The sequence below is a fragment of the Erpetoichthys calabaricus genome, chromosome 1, assembly GCF_900747795.2.
Source record: "Erpetoichthys calabaricus chromosome 1, fErpCal1.3, whole genome shotgun sequence".
Lineage (NCBI taxonomy): Eukaryota > Metazoa > Chordata > Cladistia > Polypteriformes > Polypteridae > Erpetoichthys > Erpetoichthys calabaricus.
This window is the reverse complement of record NC_041394.2, coordinates 144149006-144174709: the sequence shown is the minus strand read 5'-3', so window position 1 is coordinate 144174709 and position 25704 is coordinate 144149006. Positions and strand designations below refer to the sequence as shown.

Here is a 25704-nt window from a genome sequence, read left to right as displayed (position 1 = left end):
ACCAGTGTCACATTATTTATGCAATAATGTTCTGATCAAGAAGTTGTTAATCATAGGAAATTGACAGCATGCAAAAATAATATAAATGTTTTAATATTAAAATTCAGTTAAGACTGGAGAATTAGAATGACTGGATCAAGCTAGCAGTTTGTTTTTTTTCTTTTTTGGCAAGAATAAACTGTGGTTGAGTACCCAAGCCAAGGAGAGCCAGAAATCTCTCACTTTAAAAACAGTATGCCCAAATGTATGTTGTGGGCATGTTGTCTTCAGCCATTTTTTTTACTTAGGACACAGCTTATTTTTTCATTGGCAGCTACAGCAAGTTTGTATTTTTAGTTTGCTTGCTGAGACTTACTGTCCACGAAATCTTTGAAAAGTAAGGCATGTTTTTGGTTCAATTACGTCTGCTTGGATTATTCCTCAATTTCTTTTTATCCATACTCAAAAATACTGGTTTCTTTAGCTGCTTTTAATATTTTGTATTTCAGATTTTTTGATGTTACACCCTTGGGTCAAATTCTTAACCGGTTCTCAGCTGATACAAACATCATTGATCAAGTAAGTATACAGCAATGCTTCAAATGTTGTTTTAAGTCATGAGAAAATATTATTTTTTAGTTCTTTTGTATTTAGTGGTTGGGCAAATCTTGTCCAACTGAAAACAAAGAGAGATTGGAGAGGTTTAGGCAGTTTAGTGCATAACAAAAGAAAAGAAACAAGATAACTTACCGTATATACTCGAGTATAAGCCGACCTGAATATAAGCCGAGGTACCTAATTTTACGTACAAAAACTACAAAAGCCGAGGATGACGTTTTTCAGCACATTTTGAGTGCTGAAAAACTCGGCTTATATTCGAGTATATACGGTAATAAAAAAAATAATTAATTTTAGAAGGAAAACAACACACAAAAATGCATTGCTTTGCATCTATTATTTGTCAGAGAAAAAAGAAGGATGATAAAGATATTCCTGATAAGAAAAAAATAAATACATACTTTCATTTTTTAACTATAACTGCCATTCCAAAAATGAAAGCAAAGCATTTTTTTTCAAGCTGGCTAAATTGTGACAAAGCTTTTGCATACATAATATCTGTTATGATTAGTATACATATTGCAGTTAGCCATATTTGTCTTTATTACATGTACTCTACAATTGCCTGAATGTTTTATATGACCTAAACATTTCCTCCAACTACTGGCTGTTGTTCTCTGATATTGTGTTATTAAAGACAGGGTTGCTTGTTATTTTTGATTTCCACTTTAAGCAAAGAATATTGCTTAGTTTTGTGCTTGTACTTCATATGGTTAGTTAATAGTGCACCAGATTTTTTTGCCTTTTTATTGGCTTTCTTTTTGTTTTAGTCCTTAATTAATGTGCTTCCCTGTCACTGCTTCTTAGCTGCCTGTTTATCCATAATTTTGCCTTATAACTCTGAAGTCTCACGTTGATCCAGAAAAGTCAATAAACTTTAGAGAGCAGTGAAACATTACCATGTGCAAACACTTGAACACCAAAAATTATTCTGAGATATAACACAAAACCAAATCAATTGTAATTACTTGTATGGGATGTTATTTACTTTTAATAAATCCAATAAAATGTTTAAAAAAAAAAACAAAAAACAAATCACAAAGAATGGATAACATCGAAGACTGAATGACATCCATACTAATATTTCAGGTCAATAGAAACATTTAAAGCAGATAGCTGCTATGATTCAGCAATCTTCATTTATATGCATTGTATTCAGACTTCCTAGCTCACTCCAGCATGGTCTCCTTTAGATGAAAAGTTAAGGTTTACATATATGCTTTACCCACCATTAAGAATATATATCTATGAAGGATTTTACAAACTGAAGCTTGGAAAGCAGATGTTTCAGAGCACCAGTTTAACTGTATGGCTCTGGCCTTTTCTTATGGGCCAAGAAGGCCAATTTTGTGCAATTCTCCATTGATTACAGGTTGTTAATTAAAATGATCATCTAAACCAACGTTTCTTTCGATTATGCTTCCCTTTTTTGCTGATCTTTAGACAGTTATATTTACTAAAGTTTATTTAAGGAGTGTGTGGAGGTTTAAGTTAATTATAAGCAGCAACTGCATATGGCTACTTGGCATTATAACTACCCAAGTTATGCTAGATGTAATCTGTGGACTTGATGCAGGTCTACCATTAGTCAGGCTCATTAAAAGTTTTTTTCTTGATTTTCTTGATATTGTTTGTTTTGTTTTTCTTTCAAGTGTGATAAATTTTTGAAAGAAGTGTATGATGTTTTGCTACAACAAAAATAATATTCATTTTGTAAAACTAAAGAAATAGGAAGCTCTGTTTTAATTTACAGGGCACAAATTTTCAAGTTAATGTTTAGTCACAGAGCTTAGTAAGTAAGACCAAGTATGTGGTGCTTTTTTAGTTCATAAACTATCTCATGAAAAAGTCCATTCAGCCTTCCATATTCTGATCCTGCTTAACCAGTTATAGGGCAGAAGGGAGACGTTGTTTATTCTAATTTCTGAGCGAGAAGCTAGTTGATCAGCTGGCACAAATGTGCCCACAACCACAATTTATCATGCTGGCCAAATTACAGATAACAATCAAATTCACCCAAACAGCTTTGAGATATTTGAAGAAATTCCTCCAAAAACATAGAGAGGTGGTGTAAACTCCATAATGACAATCTTCAGGTGCAGCATTTGAGCTTAATTTTGTCTAGAAGGTGGACATTTATGATTATTATGCTTATTTTTTCTTTGTAAATATTCTGAACCTGTTTGACGATCTCTCTGGTTGTGAACATTGTGTTAAATGTATCCAATATATAGAATTACAGACCTGTAGCTTATCAAACTAGGTTCTCTGTTAAGTTATGATTGTAATTGATATTTCCTTTATCTTTTGTATACTTCATTATAAAAATTAATAATTTCAAATTAGCATTAAGTTTTGTTCTTATGCTGGTCTTATTTCATATTCATTAATCACCACTCATATTACTTTCCTGAGTTAGCTGGATATTATTGTGGCACGTGTCGCAGGTGGCTGGGGGAGCGACCTGGCCGGGATGCCCATGAGGACCGGAAGAGGGCTTACACCTTCCCCAGACCACGTGGGGGCGACCGCCCTGGTACCTATGGGGACCACGGGTACAGAGCTTTGAAGCTCAACCCTGTAGGGGCCCGTGGTCCCCACCAGGGGGTGCCCCAATGCCTTTGGAGCCCTGGACCTCAGCACTTCCGCCACACCCCGAAGTGCTGGGGGGAAGAGAAGCAGGGACACCTGGAGTGCTTCCTGGTGCGCAGCCGGCACTTCCGCCACACTGGGGAGTGCTGGTGGAAGATTGCCGGGAAGCACCTGGAGCACATCCGGGTGATTATAAAAGGGGTCGCCTCCCTTCATTCAGGGCTTGAGTCGGGAGTGGAGAAGGACGGAGCTCGGGAGGAGAGGCAAGGAGGCGGCCTGAAAAGTAAGGCATTGGACTGTTGGCCTGGACTTTGGGGACTTTAGGGGTTTGTGGTGCACTTATAATTGTAAATAATGTATAATAAACGTGTTGTGGGTGACTTGAACGTGTCCGCCTGTCTGCGCCTGGGCCGGCTTCCACACATGTTATTTGTCTCCAGTTTTTAATTTCTCTTGCATCTTATTTTAAAAGGTTCCAAAAAGTACTAGAATATTTAGCCAGTAGGCCATCTATCAGGAAATTATTATTTTTACATTTTCTCAGTGCTTGACTTGTCTCTTATACATTAGTTAATGTTTCCTTTGATTCATTTTGTTGTTTTCTGTTGTTTTTTTGTTTTACTTATGAGCTAATATTTTGATCTACTGTATCTGTTTCTTTATGTTAATATACAGTACTGTTCAAAAGACTTATTTTAAAAAGCTAATTATCCTGGAAAACGTATTTATTTAATTGTGAAAACACCATATAGCATTAGAATAAATTCAAATAAACACTGATACAATAAAAAGCAACAAGAATTACTTGGGCTTTCCAAAAACTTATTGCTGTCTTGTTGTTTAGTAAATGGCTATGCTAACACACTTTGACAGACATAAAAGCATTGTTTTGTCCCCCCACCAAGGCTACAGTGAGCCTTTATATTTAATTTTAACTTATATTTAAGTTGATACTGTTTTATTGTATCTTCTAAAGTTTGAAAGACCTATCCATTTTTCCTTAATTCTCATTAATTATATAACTAAACTCTCCAGCTACAATTTTACCTTTTTACTTCTGCTAGAGAAAGAAATATTTCAAATATCTTGTTTTTATTTGGAGCATATACCTTATACCACTCATGCATTTTTGTTTTTTTGAAATTAAGTAGTCTGTCATGATAACATGAAACTGATTTCGACATATTAATGATTTTTCAATTAAAAAAAAGCCTATGTTCCTCCTTAACTAAAATTCTTTACTGCCATATGTTGTACTACGGAAGCGTATTAGGGCCACATTGAAAAAAAAAAATACGGACACAGTGAAGAAAAAAAAACTAAATGTCGAGATTAAAGTCAACATGTTGACTTTATTCTCGACATTTCCACTTTATTCTCGTAGTTTATTTTGTCAGCAGAATGTCGCAAACTAAACTTCATCTTAAAAAGAATGTTTCATTTACTAGATTTTCTCAAACTCTGTCATATGTTAATGTAGCACATTAAATGCTTTATATTAAGTGTTCCCGACCCAGTTGTTAATCTCTACGCGCTTCTTAAACTGACTTCCTCTTGCACTAAGGAGGTGCCGGCAGTGATCGCCGCGCATTGACTTCATGATATTCCTGCTCTATGAACATTCAGAATACTAAGATAAATACTTGATATATTTTTAATGATGAAATGTATTAAAGCATGTATTAAACATGGGAGGTGGGGGGCACGGTGGCGTGGCTATACAGTAGTGCTGCTCCCTTGCATTAAGGGGTCCTCAGGTCTATGTTCAGTGTAGAGAACTTTATGGCAGGTGTGACGAGGCTCCAAAAAACTGTATATATGAATGGGTATCGCACAGGTTTAACTTAAATATTGTGTAAATGTTGGGTTCATGATGTGGTGGTCGTAGACACAAACACAGAATTCAATGGACGTTCTTCTGAGCGGGCTTTCTTTATTGCATGCGTGCTGTCTCTATCTGACGTACTAAACCCCCAGTTCCTATCCTTCCTTTTTCTTTCTCCACATAACCAGTCACCACACGATAATAGTCTTTGTGAAATTAAAACTAGTTATAAACTTCGACCACAGAGTTTTCAGAACTTTAAAAAAAATCTTCGTTATACATGTTTAATTATGCCATCTATTCTGGGTTGCGCCCATCCCAGCAAGCATCGTGTGCGAGGCAGGAGCAAATCCTGAATGGGGCGCCAGCACATCGCAGAGTGAATACGAGCAACACATACAGTAGCAGGGTCAGTAATACTTAACAAAACCCGACATCCTACATCACTTTGAAAGGAAACTGAAGCACGCTGAGTAAACCCACCAGAAAAACATGCAAACTCAAGGCAGGGAACACCTGGGACCCCCTTGCTGCGAGGCAGCAGTGCAACCACCACGCCACCGTGCCCCCACATGCTTTAATACATTTCATCATGAAAATGATATCAAGTATTTATCTTAGCATTCTAAATGTTCATAGAGCAGGAATATCATGAAGTGAATGTATTCTGTGCAGCGATCGCTGCCTGCGCCTCCTCTTAGTGCAAGAGGAAGTCAGTTTAAGAAGCGTGTACCAATTAACATGGCTCGGGGAACACTTAACACAAAGCATTTAATGTGCTACATAATTTATGATGGTGTTTGAGAAAATCTAGTAAAAGTTTAGTTTGAGACATTCTACGGACAAAATAAACTATGAGAATAAAGTGGAAATGTTGACTTTAATCTCGACATAAATGGCCAGAATAAAGTGGAAATGTCAAGAATAAAGTCAACATGTTGACTTTAATCTTGGCATTTAGTTTTTTTTTTCTTCACTGTGTCCATATTTTTTTTTTTCACTGTGGCCCTAATACACCTCTGTATTTTACACATTTTTCTTTAGCCCAAAAACTTTCTTTCATAAGAATGATTAGACATCAGTAGATTACTCCTCACCTTTTACTAATCTTATTAAAAACTTTATTTTTACTTCATTGTAACTGACATTCTTCTTTTCTGCTTTCTTTTTTCTTATCCATTGTTTTCTTCATTCTTTTATGTCTTTTTGTCCTTTTTTAAAAACAGTTTTGTTTACTTCTGTAAAAAATTGTGTGGGTAACTCAGGATTTTGTCTGCGAAGTTGTATTCTTTGACCAGTGTTGAATATGATTCAGCTGTTTCTATCTTATCTATACTAAATATAGCATAACCTTACTTGTCTTCTTTCTCCACTTTTTATTACATCACTTGGCCAAAATAGCAGTGGCTTAACATTAGTATTGATTTTATCAGTTATGTGTTTTATTTTTACCAATTGTCTATTGAAATCTTTCCACTTGTATCAGTCCATTTGTTGTCCAGCTATCACTGTGAGCACTACGGAATCCTTAATAGTGAATACAGCTGCACTCTCCATTTCAGGACGTGTTAACCTTGAATATTATAGAAAGAGTAGTGATAAGGGCTGAGTATATAGTGAGGTTGCCATAGTAGAATGATTTTTGTAAAATCGCTCACTTTTTAAAATTCCCATAACAATTAAGATGGTGAATATTTACTATTGAACTGTGTTCTGTCAGCAGTATTTTTACTTGTGAGTTGGCATTGCTATTAATCTTTCTTAAGATTAATTTTCATATTCTAATAGCCAAACAGATATTAAATCAGAACATGGGGTGCTATCCAAATTGCCATGCAGATTATCTTTTTGCCAGAAGGAATGAAACTAATTGATGCTCTGTAAAGATTTCTTGAAAAATGTTTTATTTATTTTTTTTTTTCTTCTAATTAATCACTTCCATAGTGGTCGTGTATCTCCTCCTCTTTTCATATTTGGTTTTGATCTCAAATTGCTGGAGACATGGACTCTTTTCACATATATTCAGTCTCCTTGGAGGGGAGATCTTCCACATTTCCAAACATACAATAATCCTCATAATTCAGAGGTTTCTTTTCTGAAGTAAAACATTTGATTGACACTGCTCATTATGCCTCATATCTAAAATGGTTCATATTATCACATGCCTTTAACCCGTGCCCCTCCAACTTCACGGTATTAGTACCATTCTAGATTCTTCTTTCTTCCATGAATTAAATGTTTATATGCCTGCCAATAACACCTTTTTCAAGTATACAGAGTAGGGTGCAAATTAGTCTTGGGCACTTTAGACAGGTCACAAAATTATTTGTCTTAGATGTGCTTTTTTTTGTCTTCTGGATTAGCGCGTCTATAGAAAGGAGCATATTTTAGAGTTCCAAACATACCTTTGGCAAAAAGTGTAGCTATACAAACAAGTATTTAAATGTCCTTAAAGAAAGAAACTAACTTAGTGAAAGGCCACTTTCCAGTTTGTAGACATACTGCTCAGTGCTTTATTAACTATGCAAATATAACAAACAGATGGTAATGTGTAGTTTACAAAAAAGTGGTTTAAATTAACAATTACGTAGAGGGAATAAAACAATGCAAGGGAAGGCCGTACCTTAAAAGGTGAGGTTATGGTAAATGTGGCAGTTCAATTTGTAAATTTTACTCTGTGGCAAAAATGAGCATGGTGACAAAACAAAAATGATCATCTTGCATAATCAAGGTCTCTCTCAAGCACACTGTTTGCAGCAGACAGGTGTTTCCAGATGTACTGTCTAAACGCAAACAGCCCAGGTTGAGCTGAGACTGCTTATATTAACCTTTTTCATTTTGCTCAAATGATCCATGATGACCTATAAAGGAACTCATTTACAATAAAATTTACAGGATCCTTAAGGCAATTTATCTACATGGTCAATTTACATTGAAAGCATCCTCTCATTTTTACATTGTTCCTGTCTTTTTGCGGAGCAATTTTGAAAATTGACAGGTGACACTGTCTTGTGGCTTTCACGTCCGTTGTTGCTGATTCAACCCCCCAGAAGTTCCTGGGAGTGTGCTTATACAACGTCATCAATACACCCCTTTAAAAAGGTCACTTCACTTCTCTGTATTTTCTTATTGTTTTTCTGACTTTACACTTTATGATACTGACTCTTGTCTCACGTTTCTGGCTTGGTGAAAGATCGTTTTTTTCTCTGTGGTTTTGACCCCATGTGTACTTGGTTTTGTTCTTGTTTCATCTTCTGATCCTGAATTAAAAGTCATTCCGCTTCAGCAAAACAATCACATGTGTGTAATATCACGTGTCCCGGAGCCTCACATGGGAATTTAACATAAATTATGCCCATCTGAAGGACTGGATAGCAACAAAATAAAAGGTAATGTCAAAGACCATTGAAAGAGAGAGAGAATGTGCCGATCTCATTTGGACGCCAGAAAAATGTAAACTTGTGCATCATGTCATTTGCTAAATTAAAAAGCCGCTCAGAACAATAACATCAACTACATTGTAGTGCACTTCCACAACCTACTAGAAAAACCTCTAAACATATATTCAATACCTAAAAATAATTAATAAAAATAAAGTATTTCACATATTAGTTACCATATTATTATTATGTTTGAGAGAGAAATCATCACAGAGTAGCTGAAAAATGTTAATTACTTATTATTCTTATTATTGTTGTCAAATCACCACATAAGGAGGAATCCTACTCACCTGTGGCCAAGTGGAATCTATGCCCGAAGCACTGGAGCCTCATCCATCCTGTGACATCAGCCGCAAGCTTTATGTTTGAGGCATTGTCTGTAGTGATACTGATGAGCTTGTCCTACTTTAAGCCCCATGCAGCCATCACTTCTCTCAGTTCATGCATAATGTTTTGCCCTGTATGGTCTTCAAGAAAAAACATTGTTTGGAGACGATTATTCTTCAATTTGAAATAATCACTAATGAAATGAATTATAAGACTGATGTAAGGCTCCATGGTGCTACTTGACCATAAATCCATTGTGGTGGTAAAATACTTGGCTGCAGACACATCATTTTCAACATCCTCACAGCACTTATTGCACAGGGCAGGCAGTACAACTGTGATGAAATGGTGTTGAGATGGTATCACATAATGCTTGTCCAAAGTGTTAACTAGCTTTTTGAATCCCTTGTTGCTGACAGTACTAATTGGGCACATGTCTTTAGCTAAGAAGAACGTGATAGCATCTGTTATTTCTTTATTTGGATAGGTGCTGGTGGTTGCATCATACAAAATTGTCTTTAATCAATGACTGTGTTACGGTGGAAGAAGTTTAGAGGGCTTTATTTTTCTCCATTTTTGTCCCTTTTATTGTATGGTCATAGGCTACTTTGTGATTAAATTTCAAATGATTAAACAAATTCATTGTATTGGCACATGGTGCAGACATCTTCATGTAACAAATTATGCACAGTGTATGTTGTTTTTCCTTGTCAGACTCCTTGAAACCAAAGTGTTTCCAGACAGCCTGTTTGGTTTTCCCTTTCTTGGTGACCAAAGGCTCTCTTCTGTTGGTGTGCTTTGAACTCACTGTGAAGTGAGTTTGGGCTTTTAGGGAGAGGCAAAAGCATGTCGCCTGAAAGGGGTACGCTGGATTTATAGCACAAGACAAAACAGGAGCATCATTGTCAAATGAAATGTAGCACAATAATAGTTTTATCAGTGATTATTTTATTTTCATAATCATAATTGAAATTAAAATTCAATTAATATCCTAGCCCTAACCAAAAATAACAAAGCATAAATAATGTTTAAGTCTGTATAGGACTCCAGTGATAACAAAAAATAAATAAATAAATAAATAAAAAGCAAATATAACAAAACATTTTTGAACTTATTTAATCCAATTCAGGGTCGCGCAGTGCCAGCAGTACTGAAAGAAAGCCAGGAAATAACCAAGGGCTGCAGTGCAACTTAGGACTATATGAGCAAACATTTAAGATAAAACAAATCACAAACTTCTAGGCAAGACCACGATGTTCTTGTGTAATCCACTTTTTATAGCAGCTGCTTGACAAAGTTACCATTTTTCTGCCAGTGCTTATCAATCTAATTTTATTCAAAAAAGCAGAAAGAAAGCACAGTACTGTATAAGGATATGAACAGTCTTGCCTTAGAACCACATTTGCGTCATCTGCATTAAATTAAAATTTGTGATAGTAAGTTAATACAGTAAGTTGAGAGCAAGGTTAATAATGCAAAAACAGGATAATGTTTAATGTTATTAAAATAATAAGTCTATTTCTCATGTTCTTATCTTATAGAAACATGATAACAGTTCATATGTGCTATATTATTTATTATTCTCTATAAAAAGCAAATAATGGCATTAAGTGTGTACTATAATAATACAAATAGTTCAAATTATATAAAACCCATAGGAACAAGGCACCAGTTTTTGAAATTTAATAAGTTGTCACAAAACATAATAAGAAATGTAAAAGAAAATATGGTAAGTTGTGAATATGAGATAATAAACATCAAGACCTAGATAATAAGTAAAGTTTATGTAATTTTAAGTTATAAGAACAAGAAAATAACTAAGATAAATAATGAAGAAGACAATGATGTACAGCTGATTATACACTTTATCCTTGGAGAAGGATTTATGTGAGCAAAACAATAAACTGTGGAATTTATGGTAATATAATAGACAGCTTTTGAAAAGAGAGAGTAATATTTTCTTGTTCAGAATAAGTGAAGCAGACAGAGAGTACCTTCAAGTCCATCAGCAGTGGAGGTGCTGAAGCACTGTCACCCAGATGCAACATCGCCTTTATTATACTCCTTATAAAGTAAATTTGAGTACAATGGGATGTGCAGTGCATGTCACTGGCTATACTTAGTGATGTAAATCCCACTAAAAGCAGAAGTAAGAAGGAAGATGAAATTTAATTATCTAAAAAGTAGAAAGAGGTAAATTATATTTTTTAACTTTTGCTTTGGTGGCTTTTTGTTTGTTCCCAACAGCACATTCCTCCTACTTTGGAGTCTCTTACCCGTTCCACGCTGCTCTGCCTCTTTGCTATTGGCATCATAGCATTTGTCACACCAATGTTTCTGGCTGCAATGGTGCCTCTTGGGATCACCTTTTACTTCATACAGAAGTATTTCAGGGTTGCCTCCAAGTAAGTCTTGATATTTTTAACTCTTGTGTTAAATTTACTTGTCTACTTATTGATCATATAAGGGTATGCTGAAATAGAAGAAATAAAGTGTACACATTGTGATAGAGAACTATATTTTTACCCAGAAGCACTGGTCTAGTTTGCATGGAAATCAGCATGAGAGAATTATAATGTTTGAAAATTATTAGATTTACATGGTAAGTTTGTTAACAATCATAACTTGCCACTAGACTTTGCACATCAGGTTTATCATTACAAAGTGGTAACTGAATGCAAGTGAATCATGGAGTCCTTAGGATTCTTGTAACATCATTTCATCACACAATAATGCATTGTGAAATGTTGGTCACTTCTACAAATAATTCAGCGATAGTAATAGGGTGCAAATTGTGTGTTTTTATCAAATTGTGTGGTCTGTTTGCTATTTCACAACATGTTTTGACTTTATAAATGTGTCAGTGGTTCCAGGAATGTACTCTTTCTTATTAGGAAGAAACTAATATGCTAAGAGAAATAACAACAATATGGAAGGACTGATTGTAAGACAGGCCATTGCAGCAGCAACTTCAGTCCTTTTTGCATTATCATCAGAGAAATGGTATGCTTCTTGGATTGCTGAGTAGCACTTCAGACTGTAGATTGCTGACTTTCAGATGTAGGATAACTTTCGCTAAGTGCATTATGAGATATGCATTTGACCCCTTGTCAATGATGACTATGTCTGGTCATTTTCAGGGATGGGTTCTGCTGAAAACTACAATATATTGACAGGAAAATGACAGACATTGGCACAATCCAAGTGGTGTTCTGCAGAAGAGCAGGAGTCATTGTGTGCAGCACCATTTTCTGTGATAGTTGTTCCTTTTGCTGGTTGTTATAGGTGATACAGTAATAACTGGAAATGAGTTATGACATGTTCTGGAAAGATGGTTTGGTGCCATTTTCTAGTAGAACAATACTTGAACATATACTGCTTAGCTGGTATCTCTCAGTATTGCCTTTGTGATTGTGATGCTTTAATTACAATATCTCTTTTTCTAGTGTTTTTTTGGTTTAAGAAAGAGAAAGAGAGAGAAAGGAAAAGTGTGACATGCAAAAGAGATTTGAATTCAAATTAATTGATTTATTGTTAAAAATGAGCAATTTTATTATTAAGCTGAAAAAGGGCAAAAAAAAAAAGGAATACAAGAAAATAAGGCCAAGTAACTCAAAGAATATTGTCGCGACATGGGCTGCAAACATTTAGAAGAAGAAAGTAATGGCAAGGTGAATAAAGTTTGTTGACTTATTTATTTATTTATTTATAATTGTATTGATTTTATTGAAATCACACAACATTCCATACAAATAGATCAATTTTACAAGAATAGGATTGAAAACAAATCAACCCCCACCCCATAAAAGAGAACATGGCCAGCAGAATAAAACTTAAAGCTAGCAAAAATAAGTAAACAGATGAATTAATAAGTGAATAAAGATACATGGAGAAGAAAAAGAAATGGGGAGCGAATCTGCTTCCTCAGTGCTTTAAAAGCTTATTCTAAAATGCAATTGATTAGATCCTGCCAGGTTTTGAAAAATTTCTGCACAGATCCTCTAAGTGAGAATTAGATTTTTTCCAATTTCAAATAGTAAAACATCAGTTACCCACTGACTTAAAAGAGGAGAATTAGGATTCTTCCAGTTGAGCAAAATAAGTCTGCGTGCCAATAGTGTAGTGAAGGCAATCACAGTTTGTTTGTTCTTCTCCACTTTAAGCCCATCTGGGAGTCCACCAAACACAGCTGTTAATGGATTAGGAGGGATTGTGACACCAAGGCTGTCTGAAAGGCATTTAAAGATTTTGGTCCAAAATTATGTTGATTTGGTGCAGATCCAGAACATGTGACCCAGTGAGGCTGAAACTTGACTGCAGAGTTCGCAGGTTGGATCTTGTCCTGGAAACATTTTGGATAATTTCAAACAAGACAGATATATAATTTTGAGTTGAATAATTGTATGCTTTGCACATATGGAGCTCAAGTGGATTCTCTGCATTGCTACCTTCCACTCCTTTTCTGAGATATTGAGTGAAAGATCCTTTTCCCATTGTCCTCTTGGATCTTTGAAAGGGAGGGACTGTAAAATGGTTTTATATATTGCAGAAATGCTGTCTGAGTCCTCAAAATTGAACAATATTTTTTCCAGCATAGGGGGAGGTGGGAGGAAAATTGGGCAGGTTCTGTTTAACAAAGTTTCTAATAAAAATCTGACTGACACAGGTCAAACTACTTAGAAGACTTACAGGTCTTATTGCAATAGGTCTAAATATGGAAAAACAAAGCTGCAAAAGTTACAAATTCACAAAAGAAACACTATCTGATGAAAGAAAAGCAAAATAGCAGGCAGCAACACAAAGAACACACTTATTGACTCCACAACCAGCATTAAGCCTGTTAATCCTGTATGCAGAGCCTCACATAACAGCCCTGATAGCTGTTCACCTGCAATACTAAGAGGATTGCAATGAAAACTCACCACTCCCTAAAACTGCAAAATTATAGGGTCATTCAGAATTCTGTGGATGTACAGTATATCAATCAAATGAAAGAATGACAGTGTCTGAATGATACTTAGAAGAAAATGAAGGATGAAATAAAACAACTAGGTAATAATAATAACACATTTTATTTATATAGCATTTTTCCTATGCAGCATTTTGAGCGTAGTTTAGGACAACTGAGAAAAAATATGAAAAGTGTAACTTGATGACATAAAGTATATGTTAACATCTCATATTGATACTTGAACAAATGATGAATGCTACTGATGAAATATTAGTAAATTCTACTCATTAAACTATCAGTGACATAGTAAGGAGAAAAAATGTTTTAGTAATCCCAGAGGGTTTGAAATCTGGAAATCTTCATAAATTCAAGTTGGAAGTCTTTACTAAAATCATCTGCAACTTTATTACAGAGAACGTGGTCATTGAAAGAGTTTATCACTTACCTGGTAAATGTTCTCTTAGGGTTTTCAGCTTTAACTCGGGTAAGCTTCTCGAGCAGAAAAGGTATTAATACACAATAGAGAGAATGTAAAAATTCTTTCTGAGAATGATTAAATCTATATTTTTTAGATTATTTTTGTATGGCAGCCACGAAAAAGAGGGTAGCATATTGTTGTACCTAAGAATTAATGTGACAAAATAGTGAAAACGGTACTAGTAGATGTAACATGATCAAAATGGGCCAAAAGTTAAAAACTATAAGATCAATGACGCAAGTCGTTAAAACCAAAATGCTAAGCTACTGGTATAACATTGGACCGCTAGGAAATGCACAGCCCCGACTTTTTATACCATTGTAATGGAGGTGTTATGCATTATGCCTTTCTGGTCATTCCTACATAGCAACATTTCTAAGAAATATAATGATCAAATTACGTAATATGATTTGTATATGTCATATAAGTGTCAGATTGATGTCCTTAATTTCAATCATTTCATATACTTTAATTATCTTCTTTTTACACCATCCTATGACTCATTCGTTTAACATTAGTACAGATAGCCATAGTACATGCTATAATATCTTTTGCAATGTAATTTTTAAAAAGGGAAGATATAATCTGAATGCTTAAGTGAAGTATACTTTAGCTTAACTCAATTAGTCTATTTAGTTCTGTTGATTTATTTTTGTTTTTGCTATTTGTATTTGTTTTAGTTATTTTTTCTGTTTTCATTATTGTATATTTTTAATTGTATCCCTTGATTATATTACTAGGAGTATCAAGGACACTTAGTATGAATTGTAATTTTTATTAACATATTAGTAGTTGATTTTGTGGAAGCTACTGTATGTTGTTGAGCATGTTATGCTTCTTGACATGTCAGAGATCTATTTTGTGGCATTATTGTCATTCTGAAAGTTTTCTGAACACATTAATGGTAACAGGGCTCAGCAGTGGGGGAATGTGGGATTTGCTGAAAGTAAAATTTTTAAAGACATGTTATTTTTCTTTTCCTTGAAAGATCTCAAAAGATGGATTCTTAAACATAAAACACATATCAATCATTCGTTAAAGTGTGTAAACTGGAATGTAAAGTTGCCTATTATGACCTCAAAAAGAAAAAGTGCTTTCACATCTGAGCTCTCTGAGATCAGATGTAGTATATTTGCATTTGTTTTAACATATGTTAGTTTTCTGGGATGTTGTACTTTTTACATTGATTTAGTTGCATTTTGCTTGTAGTGGTGTAAAGTTTAACAAAAGTGAAACCATTGCCTAACCAGTGTAACCCCAGACCCATCTTACATAGATCAAATGATAGACGTTGTTTGGCCTAGTTCACCTCTCAGGAGAAGCTATAACATAATGCTTCTATTGGATATGCCACAGAACATTCATCTGGCTTAAATGTGGCTTCATGCCACAGTGTGGAGGTGCTTGTATCATCCACCTTGTTTATTTATTTATTTGATATTAAAGATCCCTGTAATGGACCAATAAATAGCGCCTCTGCTCTGCTTTTGGAATAGGTTGTTGTTGCTAACTGTCACCTGATCCATACACATGTTTTTATGCCAGGCTCTTTCGCACAACAGTTGTTTTTTTTTCTCACAGTGAATAATTTTGAAAAAATTAGAGTACTCTTATACTTAAAGTATAAATAAGCTACTTTGTGTCATTTGTAATTTAGAGCTTTTAAATTCTTGTTTATTACAATAAATGAACAGAGAGTGCAGGTTTTTTGTTTTTTTTCTCTAAATCTATCAACTGTGTAAAACATTCCTAGAGACCTCCAGGACCTTGATGACTCAACCCAGCTGCCATTGTTGTGCCACTTTTCTGAAACTGCAGAAGGACTCACCACCATTCGTGCTTTCAGGTTAGTTAATCTTACTCATAGCCTTTTAGGTTAAATTTAATTTTCTTTTAGTTTCATTTTAATTCCTAAACTTTAAAGTAAGCAAATAATGATTAATTGAATTTGTGTTGGTAAAGTTCCTACAAATAATACAGCAATGCCCACATATAAAGAGCCACCAAACAGCGACTTTACCACAAGCACATTTACACACTGAATTGTTACAGTATTGCTGGTCAGCACTGGTGCTAACAATAAAATGACGCGGCTAATATAATTTTGATTAAGCAGACATTTGAATGCTATGTGCAAATATGAATATATAAAGAGCTCACTGGGGCTAAGGAAGACACAACCAATGCAATGATTCTTGCAGCCCTCCTGGCAGTGATATGTTAATATTTTTGATAAGGTGGCATCCTTAAAAATGTAGATTGCAAGCACAAGATCAAAGGTAACAAACCTCTGCTAAATTAGGTATACAGGGGTTCAGGTTGTTCCAAATTCTCATGTGACAAAAACCATAGGTTAGCCATATATTCTACTGTGGATGAGCATCTAGATAATAGTCTTGGGAAGCCAGCATGAAATATTCAGGTGCACTGATTTGCCATTCAGCAAATCTTTATTTCATAAGGTGTCTTTAATAAAAAAAACGCTATTACAGATTGATATGTAATTAAGGACATTATCAAGATAAAGGTCAAAATACTGTATTTATTGTATGAAAATAATAACAGTAATAAATGAAATGGTGCATGAGTGACACATTTCAAACTTAGGAAAAGTGTTTAAAGAATGCAGTAGAGGAAATACTGATACTTGGGGATTACCCCAGAAAGATGAGAATGAAGGTGTTTTCACAAGGTTTGCTACTCATTCTTTACACTTTTTCATTGGGTGTGAACAAATGATTAAAAAATTAAAAACAGAAGGATCTGACATTGTTTGGTTTATCAATATATACTACTTTCTGTGATATTGTATAGGTATATACCTTAGAGGAGTTTGTTTTAAATGTTGATTGCTGTACGCAGCATTTGTTTATTTCGGAATATGTTCTCTGTAAGAGGTGCTCTTGTGTTTGCTGAGAAAGGCCTCTTGCCTACTACCTGGAATGCCCCAAGGCTGCCAAACTGAAAGCGTTGAGTTTTGGTTTGTGTCAGCTGGTCCTATGCAGTAAAATTAAGTAATGCATGCAACATTTTCCGTTTGTCTCACCATTAGAAAGAGAAGCTAGAGCCAAAAAAGTTCTGAAAACTTAACCTGTTACTCAGACAGGGCCTTAAAAGGTGAGCAACCGAAAAAAGAAAACAGGCCTGAAGTATGAGTCTGGCTTGCATTAGCAGTAAGCAGCCTGCCAAAAGAAGCGCGTAAGACCACAGTAGCGAGAACAGCAAGATCCGTTGTATTTGTCAGCTCCTGTGAAAAACACATGAGATCAATAGGTCCTACATATGCTTTTCTTTATGTGAACCACTCTATCATTATGACTGTTTCATTTAATTTATAATAGATTGCTAGAATGTAGAGATTATCTGTTGGAGAGAAGTACTGTAATTTATCCAGCAGGCAAAATGCATACTGCCAGAGACAATATAGCTTGATACAAGAAGCAGCTATGCTTAATTTCAGTGTTTTTACATTGATTTCTGTTTATATCTCTATAAATTGTGTGTAAATGGTCATCCAGTACACTAACTTGTTAATCTGAAAGTGTGCCACATCTGCTGTTTCGAACTATTACTTTAAGAAAACAGTGAAACATTAATTTATATTCTGATGGAACTATGTATGTGTACCTCCCTCTGGTCAGAGCAGCAGAAGCCATTAATTTCATTCACTTCTTTATTTTGTTTTTTCATTGTAGACATTAGAGCTTGCCATCAGATTGTAGATCTCTCTTAACACTGCACATTTCACAGCATGCCTTCTAGTTTCAGAATCAAAGCAACAACCAAGTGTGCTAATTTTGTAGAGACTTAAATGCAAGTTGGGAAAGTAATTTAGAGAACTAGTCCACCACGTTCTTTGCATCAGGCATCTGAAATATTTAGTAACTCAGACATTTTGTGTTATCCACATTCCTCTTAAATAATTTTCCAAAGTATAATTTGAATCTATAAATGCAGTGTTTACCCTGTGATAGACTTGCATCCTGCCCAGGGATTGTTCCTTCCTTGCCCGCTATGCTTACTGGGATAGACTCCAGCTTCCCCACAGCCCTGCCCTGCATAAGAGGGTGAAATAAACAGACTGATGGACGGATGGCTGGCTGTGTTTGATTTGTACTGTGCACATTTTACTTAAAAGAAAAATCACAGAAATAACCAATTTGTTTGTATTAATGACGTGCCTGGAACTGCTTTCAGGAAATTATCTCATCTAGTAGTGTTTTGTGGGGGACTGGCTGAGTCAATGCTGCTTTCTAACGTTTTAATACTTCAGCAGGTTTTGGGAAAAAGCCACTTTACCACTCTTAATGTTTTTTTCTTGCAGAATAAGTTTTGTTTCACTTCTGAATTCTTGGATCCCAACTGGAAATGTAGATGAAGTGCATATTCATATTCAATTTCTGGGTTTCAGCGTTAGTAGTCACATTTATTTTAATGTAATAGTAGTAGTATTGTTATATGTACCAAGTACAGCGAAATTCTTGTGTGCCTGTCTAATCATCACACAACACATCGCCGCACAGTGGCATGCTAAACAAGAATGCATTTTAGAAATGCATTGGAATGGAAGTCTTGATGATAACCTGAGTGCTGTACACATTTTCAATTAAAGTTACAACAGAAAATTATATACAACAGTTATACAAAACAGAATGTAGTATGTACATACAAGTATACTGTATACATGTAATTTATATACCTATATATACTGTATATCAGTGGCGGACCGTCAGGGCCTGCAAGGCCTTCTCTGCTGGCCTAAAAAAATATCTGAATCACAAACTGATGTTAATTATATTTTGTCCATGAATACTTATTAAATAATTCCAAATAGTCTGTCCGCTTCCTTTCATAGCTTTTCCGATGGTTGTGGTGCTTCCAGACATGTATTTTCGTATTAAAGCATTTAACCAATCACATTTCAGCCATCATTTGTTGCCAGGTAGGGTCAAAGTCAAAGAAGTCTGCCCGGAGGCCTTCACAATCCATTCTGCAGGCCCTCTAACACAAAATAAATGTTGATTAAACTGTTGCTTCAACCAATCAGATTTTGAGTTGGTTTCACTAGGGCCCTCTAGCAGGCGTACGGCAACGTCACCGTATTCAGACCCATTGATTGGATAGAGAAGAGAGATGCTCTAAAGGAACTGTTTCATCACATTTTGGAGCATCATGACGAGTATGATGAGGACAAAGTGCGCTGTGCTGATGGATTTAAAGCACGTCTGGATGATTTTGAGTTTTGTTTTTTGCTTCACACATTCAATGGCATTTTTGAGTATTCAGATGTGCTCTTTTCAATACTACAGGACAAAAAACTGGATGTGCAGTTTTGTCTGGCTAGGGTAAAGGAGTTCTGTGACACCGTTGAGTGAGATAGAAGCCGATATGAGGAACTCTACGAGGCCACTGAACGCACCGCAGGCGCTCCGAGTGCACGAAGAGATCAAGTGCAAGATCCTCGCGCGCACCACCGCCAACTCCATGGCAGGATTCTGGACAATATTATTTGCCAGACACAGACCAGATTTCAAGACCACAAAAAACTGATGTTTGTCACGCTCCTCGACCCCCAGAAGTTTTGGGAATACAAGAAAAATTTCCCGCATGCAGCCTTCTCTAGTTTAACACAGAGCCATGGAGCACTTTTTGATCTGTCTCGGCTAAAAACAGAACTGATTGTAAAGTATGCCATGGATGATTTTGCAGGAAAATCTCCCACTGATCTTCTTGACTTCCTTCATCAGAAAAATCTGAATGAGAGCATGGGGCAACTGTACACATTGGTATGTTTGGCGGTGACCATTCCCGTGTCCACTGCTTCTGTCGAGCGGACATCTTCAGCCCTAAAGCAAATTAAAACTTATGCCAGAAATACGACAGGGCAGGTTCGACTTTCACCATTAGCTTCGATGGCGATAGAAAGGGACTTCGTGATGGAACTGAAGTGCATGGAAGTGCAATCTGTACGACAGAGTAATTGAACTGTTTTTGAGGAAAGAGAGGAGGATGGATTTTGTTTACAAATAATCCGAATTTTTGGTGAGTAAAAATGTTGTGATTTTCCTAAATAATATTGCAAGTTTATGAGTTATTATTGATGTTTTTTATGTGTGTCGCGGCTGTAGCTGCAGTAGAAAGGAACTTGTTCACCCCTGGTTTGTCTATTCAATAAAGGCATTTATTGTGGCTACAGGAGTTATCTATCTGCGATGCAACGGCTCTTTATACTGTATTTCTGGATATTAAGATGATTTTTATAACCATAAATTAGTTTTTGAGGGGCGGGTTGATTCAGATGGAGCACTACTGAAAGCCTAGGTGTGAAATGCACGGTCCGCCACTGATATATATATACTGAATATATATTGGAAAATCTTAATTCAGACTATATGATGGCTAATTAATATAGATAGATAGATAGATAGATAGATAGATAGATAGATAGATAGATAGATAGATAGATAGATAGATAGATAGATAGATAGATAGATAGATAGATACTTTATTAATCCCAATGGGAATTATAAGTACACCTATACAGTAACAAGTAGGACTCCTTACTCCTTCAGACAAACAGACTGAAATCTTTGAGGCACTGTGTCTTTGAGGAAACAATCAATAACATCCTGCAGATTTTTTCGGCCACATTTTCAAACTGCAAACATTTAATTCCCCCTTATATAAATGGTGTTGTTTTAAATTGAAATCTGCAAATTGTACATGCCATTGCAGTAAACTGAAGTTACTGGTTTGTAGAACAAATTTGAGATGATGCATGCTTTGGGACATGGTACATTATCCTGCTGGAACTATCAGTATGAAAAAGGTAGACTCTGACCTTGATCCACCTGGTCAGCAGCAAAGCCTAGGCACAATGATTATCAAATGATATTAATAGATTTAATGTGTGCTAGGATAGCATTCTCCACAGTATTACACTACCACCACTAGAATGTGTTGTTGACACAAAGCAGGACTAAAATCCTAGGGCAGAAATCTATCTTCAGTTCATCTTTTCTATCTTCAGTTGCCCAGAATTGGTGATTATGACCACTGTAGCCTCATCTTCTTATTCTTAGCTGTAGTGGAACCCAGCATAGTCTTTGTTGCTTTGGTCTGTCTTGTTCAGGGTTAGATCTGTTCATAGATGTCCTGCACAACACTGTTGTATATTTGTGGCCTTGTTAGCTTGAATGAATCTCACTATTATACACAGACCGTAATTAATTACATTAATACCAAGGCCCACAGAATTCTAGCTCACTGGAGATTTTTAATTTATTGTACTATAATCTTAAAATTTTGGATTATATTACATGATTTCTGCCCTTCACCACCATCTCTGGACCAACATACCACCATCAAAGTCTCTTAGACCTTGTGTCTTGCCAGTTCTTATTTTTGGCTGAACAACAATAAACTTCTTCACCGTGCCTGGATGCTATAATATACTTTGAGTTTCAGTCAGATGATGGGTGTTTGGAGGAGAAAGCAATTTATGTTAACAAGCATTGTACATAATAAAGTGTCCACTGAATGTACAGTATATACGATGTATGTCAATATCTGTACTTTGGTTACAAAAGATTTAAAAACATATTGAGCAAATGTTTATTTAGTGTTTTTTTAGTTAAATATCTGCATGGACATTAATTGTGATAAACTAACTTTAAAAGGATTATTTTTAAATTAATGATATTCTGCAGCAAAGTAAAGGTGGCAAATCTGGAGAGTGTGGCTTTGGTTACAATTAGACTGCTCAAAGAAACAATGGTAAGTCATTTGTATGCTGCAAATGAGGGGTAATATATGTTTCTTGAGAAATGGTGGAATGCATTTGCAGAAACAGATCATTTCAACCATGATACTCAGGACAAGCAGAGTGTGTCCACAAGAATCTGGGGGTAGTATACATTACATTCCTGTATTTACAATTAATGCAGAGAGGCATTAATCCTCAACAAAAAAGCCATAATATATTATATTCCTTTTACTACTTCTTTAATGATACATATTTAATAACATAAATGTAGATACAATGGGGTGGAGTCAATAGGCTGTCCTATGTAAAACATGGAAAATAGCTCTTAAACATGTGATGATGATGAACATATATGTATACCCATTAACCATTCAACCATGTAAGACAAATGTATGGTAAGATGTTGTTGCGTGCTAGAAAAAATGACACTTTAGTGTAATGTCAACAAATGCCACTGTAGGAGGTCTGCTCTGGCTTCATACTGTGGCCAAAGAACAAAAACTCCATGCTATTAAGCTAAAATCCATCAGTGTTACTACTTAAGTATGTCTGGTGTGTGTATGGGGAAATGGGTGGTTCTTATATAGAAAAGCTGTTATCTTTTTCAATTGAAATGCTCTTATAGAAAGTTACTACTATATATTGCTGTTATGCTGCAGCTATTCATAGGATTAGTTCCTGTATCATAGTTGTGACTATTGATATTTCATTTCCATGGCTGCCTGCCTTAAAGCCACAAATACTGTTGTTGTAATTTCCAGTAATGAATTCTTTTATTCTGAAAATTTCCCCTTTTGACCATTTATTTACTATGTCATTGCCAGAAGTGGTGTTTTGTCGTCATGAACTACCTTCGTCTTCCCCTCATTTAATATTTTGTTGCTAAATTCTGGTTCCCTTAATCAGAACTCCATGGGTCCCTCCAACTTTCCCTCTCCAGAGTCCTGACATGGTAAAATGTATTACCATTATTTTAACACAATATTTAAACTACTAAGATCAACAGAAAGAATTTAATAAACACAAATCCTTTATTTCAATTTTGTGAAAAAAGATTATATAATTTAAACAATGTAATAAATACAGAGAAAATAAAAAACAATAAGAAAAAAGTGCCTGTTAAAAATCTAAGTAAAAAAGCAAATAAATTGCAAAATAAATATTAGAATCACATGGTAATGAAAAATAAATGCAAACTGCGCTTTGTAATATTTAAAAAAATAAATAATAAAGGGCATATAATAGAAATTTTTAAAAACTGACTCATTAAGGTATTATTGTAACTTTCCAAATTGCTGTTTGTAGCTTTTGGCTACAGCAAATGCAGCCATTGTGTCCTCCAGCACCAAAGACCTTCAAACACCGATTTCCATTGAAATTAGAGTTAGGACTATAAATCTCTCCTGGTAAGACAGTAGGTCTCAAGTAAGATTTAATCAGCTTTAAAAATGTAAAACTTGTCTCACTAGAGACAACAGTGATAGTTATTGCACTGTGTTTCCTCCTGACTTATCCTAAGTCTTAGATATTCTCACAGCACAATCAAATGACAAGTAGACTAAAACAAACCACATAATCACAGCATCAAGGTGACCAAAAAACTGCTTCTGCTGTGGCAATTGCGAGTCACCAGTACCCAATCCATCTTCAAACACCCAGCTTTTTCTCTTACCATTTTTTTCTTTCCATTAAATAAATTCTTTAAATTAAAAAAAAAAATCATCAGTTTCATAACTTTGTAATACCATGTCCTGCTTCTTCTTTTTTCCTACTTTATGCTTCCAGATATTTAAATTCTCTTCATGACTTGAAAACAGTACTGATTACATTTATCTTCGCTATAAAAGTAACATTCATCACGAACACTCACCCAACAGCAACTGGGAGGCCCCCCTTACAGGGGTTTTCTAACGGTGTCACTGCAGTGTGTCGATGCTGTGCTTCAAGTGAGGAGTTCACGCAGATTTGTTGTTGCAATGAATACCAATGTAAACAGAAGTCCTCTTCCACCCTGTTCAGGGCCCCAGGCAATTACCTGCTTTGCCTATCTTGTCACAATGCCTCTGCCCTTAATTTAACATTTAACAATTGCTAATCAAGTTATTTTAAATATAAAAATATAAAATGCACACTATTACAGGTTTTTTTCATTTTGCTGTATTTCTTCTTAGGGTTTCTGGCTTCTAATTTCATCTGTACTTTCTTTCTCTATTTTCTTTTGGAAATAAGTAATTAATTGTAGCTAGAATGGAATTATAAATAGTCTAGAAGTGATACATTTAAGATGGATGGAGGGATAGTACTTGTTTTGAAATTCTGTTCCTCCAGAAACCATATTGGACATAAAACATCATGCAAAAAAGTAAAAACAAAGTGCAAGCTACTGTATTACATAAGTGCATGCCACAGAACATTATACACAATAGAATAATGTAGATACATTTTTCTCTGTGCTAATATGTCTGTTTTAACTAGCTACAGTGAAGATGGGCACACTGGCAGGAAGTATAGTATTATTTAGTCTGATAGGTATGGGCAAGAAAAAGTACTCCATTGCCACCTCTAACCATGGTGGAATGAGCAGTTGGCTATATGTGCTCCAGAATAATCATGATGGCATCTGAATTTTTCTGTCATCCTCTTTTCTGCCCCTGCTTCCAGTGAACATAGAGTCAATTTTATAAGGCAGCTAGTATTCCTGTTTAGTTTATTCAGATTTTAGCATGTTAATCAATGTAATTACTTAACTGCTTTTCCCTTTAGGCATGAGGCAAGGTTCAAACAGAGAATGCTGGAGCTCACAGATACCAACAACACAGCTTATTTGTTTCTGTCTGCTGCCAACCGGTGGCTGGAGGTGCGAACGGTAAGGAAATGCACCGTATCATATCATCTGTTGGTATATCACATACAAAGAGGTCTTTATCAAATATTATATTCATGCATGAGAATCTTGGACAGAAAACCATGAACATGACAAAAAAGACTAAAACATTAGTGACATAAGTGAAAGATCCTGAGATTTAGTGTGAGTGTTACAATGGAGTTATACCAAAGTAATTTTGGTGAGGGGCTGGAGGCAGCCTTCACATATCCTTTCTTAATACATTAGTATTTCATTAATAAAGTTTAGCATGTGCAACTTTGTAACAGAAGCAATGTTCATCCTGGAAATATTGTAATCAGATAAAAAGTATGAGAATTTTCTTCTACCAACAGTCATAATAAAGTAATATTTCTGCTCATTCTAATGCTTTTTGTGCTTGCTAAAATAGTTTTAATTCTGTGCTATTTGTAAATTTCAAATCACTATTCTGTATCTCTTTTGCTCTCCTCTGAACTTAATAAATGTTGCCCTATTGAGACACTGCATCATAATTATAGTTTTTCGTTCTGCTTGTTCATTTTTGTTTTTTTATATCAGGATTATCTGGGAGCTGTTATTGTTCTCACAGCAGCTGTGGCATCGATCTGGACACTTGATAAATTTCAGGCGGGACTAGTAGGGCTTGGGCTCACATATGCACTCACGGTAAGTGTTCATATTGTGCTGGTTTGAAAGGATTCAGACCAGATTTTAATTGTATCACATATATTAAACTGAATATATCAAGGGCCTTAGCATTATATCAAAGTGTGTAATTTAAAGACTAGTGTTTTGTGAATTTCATTACCAGTGGCATATAGAATTGAAAAATGTATCCCTATCAGTAACTGAATATAATTAAT

At 35.3% G+C, this 25704-nt stretch overlaps 1 protein-coding gene across 7 annotated transcripts in view; it reads left to right on the top strand.

Moving 5' to 3' along the window:
• The window catches only part of abcc9 (ATP-binding cassette, sub-family C (CFTR/MRP), member 9), a 254037-nt gene that overhangs the window by 192197 nt on the left and 36136 nt on the right, over positions 1–25704 (top strand). For all 7 annotated transcript variants that reach the window (XM_051923339.1, XM_051923323.1, XM_051923326.1 and 4 more), the window contains 5 exons: positions 489–558; positions 11029–11186; positions 15964–16056; positions 24739–24841; positions 25400–25507. In XM_051923339.1, the coding sequence (XP_051779299.1) occupies positions 489–558; positions 11029–11186; positions 15964–16056; positions 24739–24841; positions 25400–25507 (532 nt within the window). The remainder of the gene's footprint in view (positions 1–488; positions 559–11028; positions 11187–15963; positions 16057–24738; positions 24842–25399; positions 25508–25704) is intronic.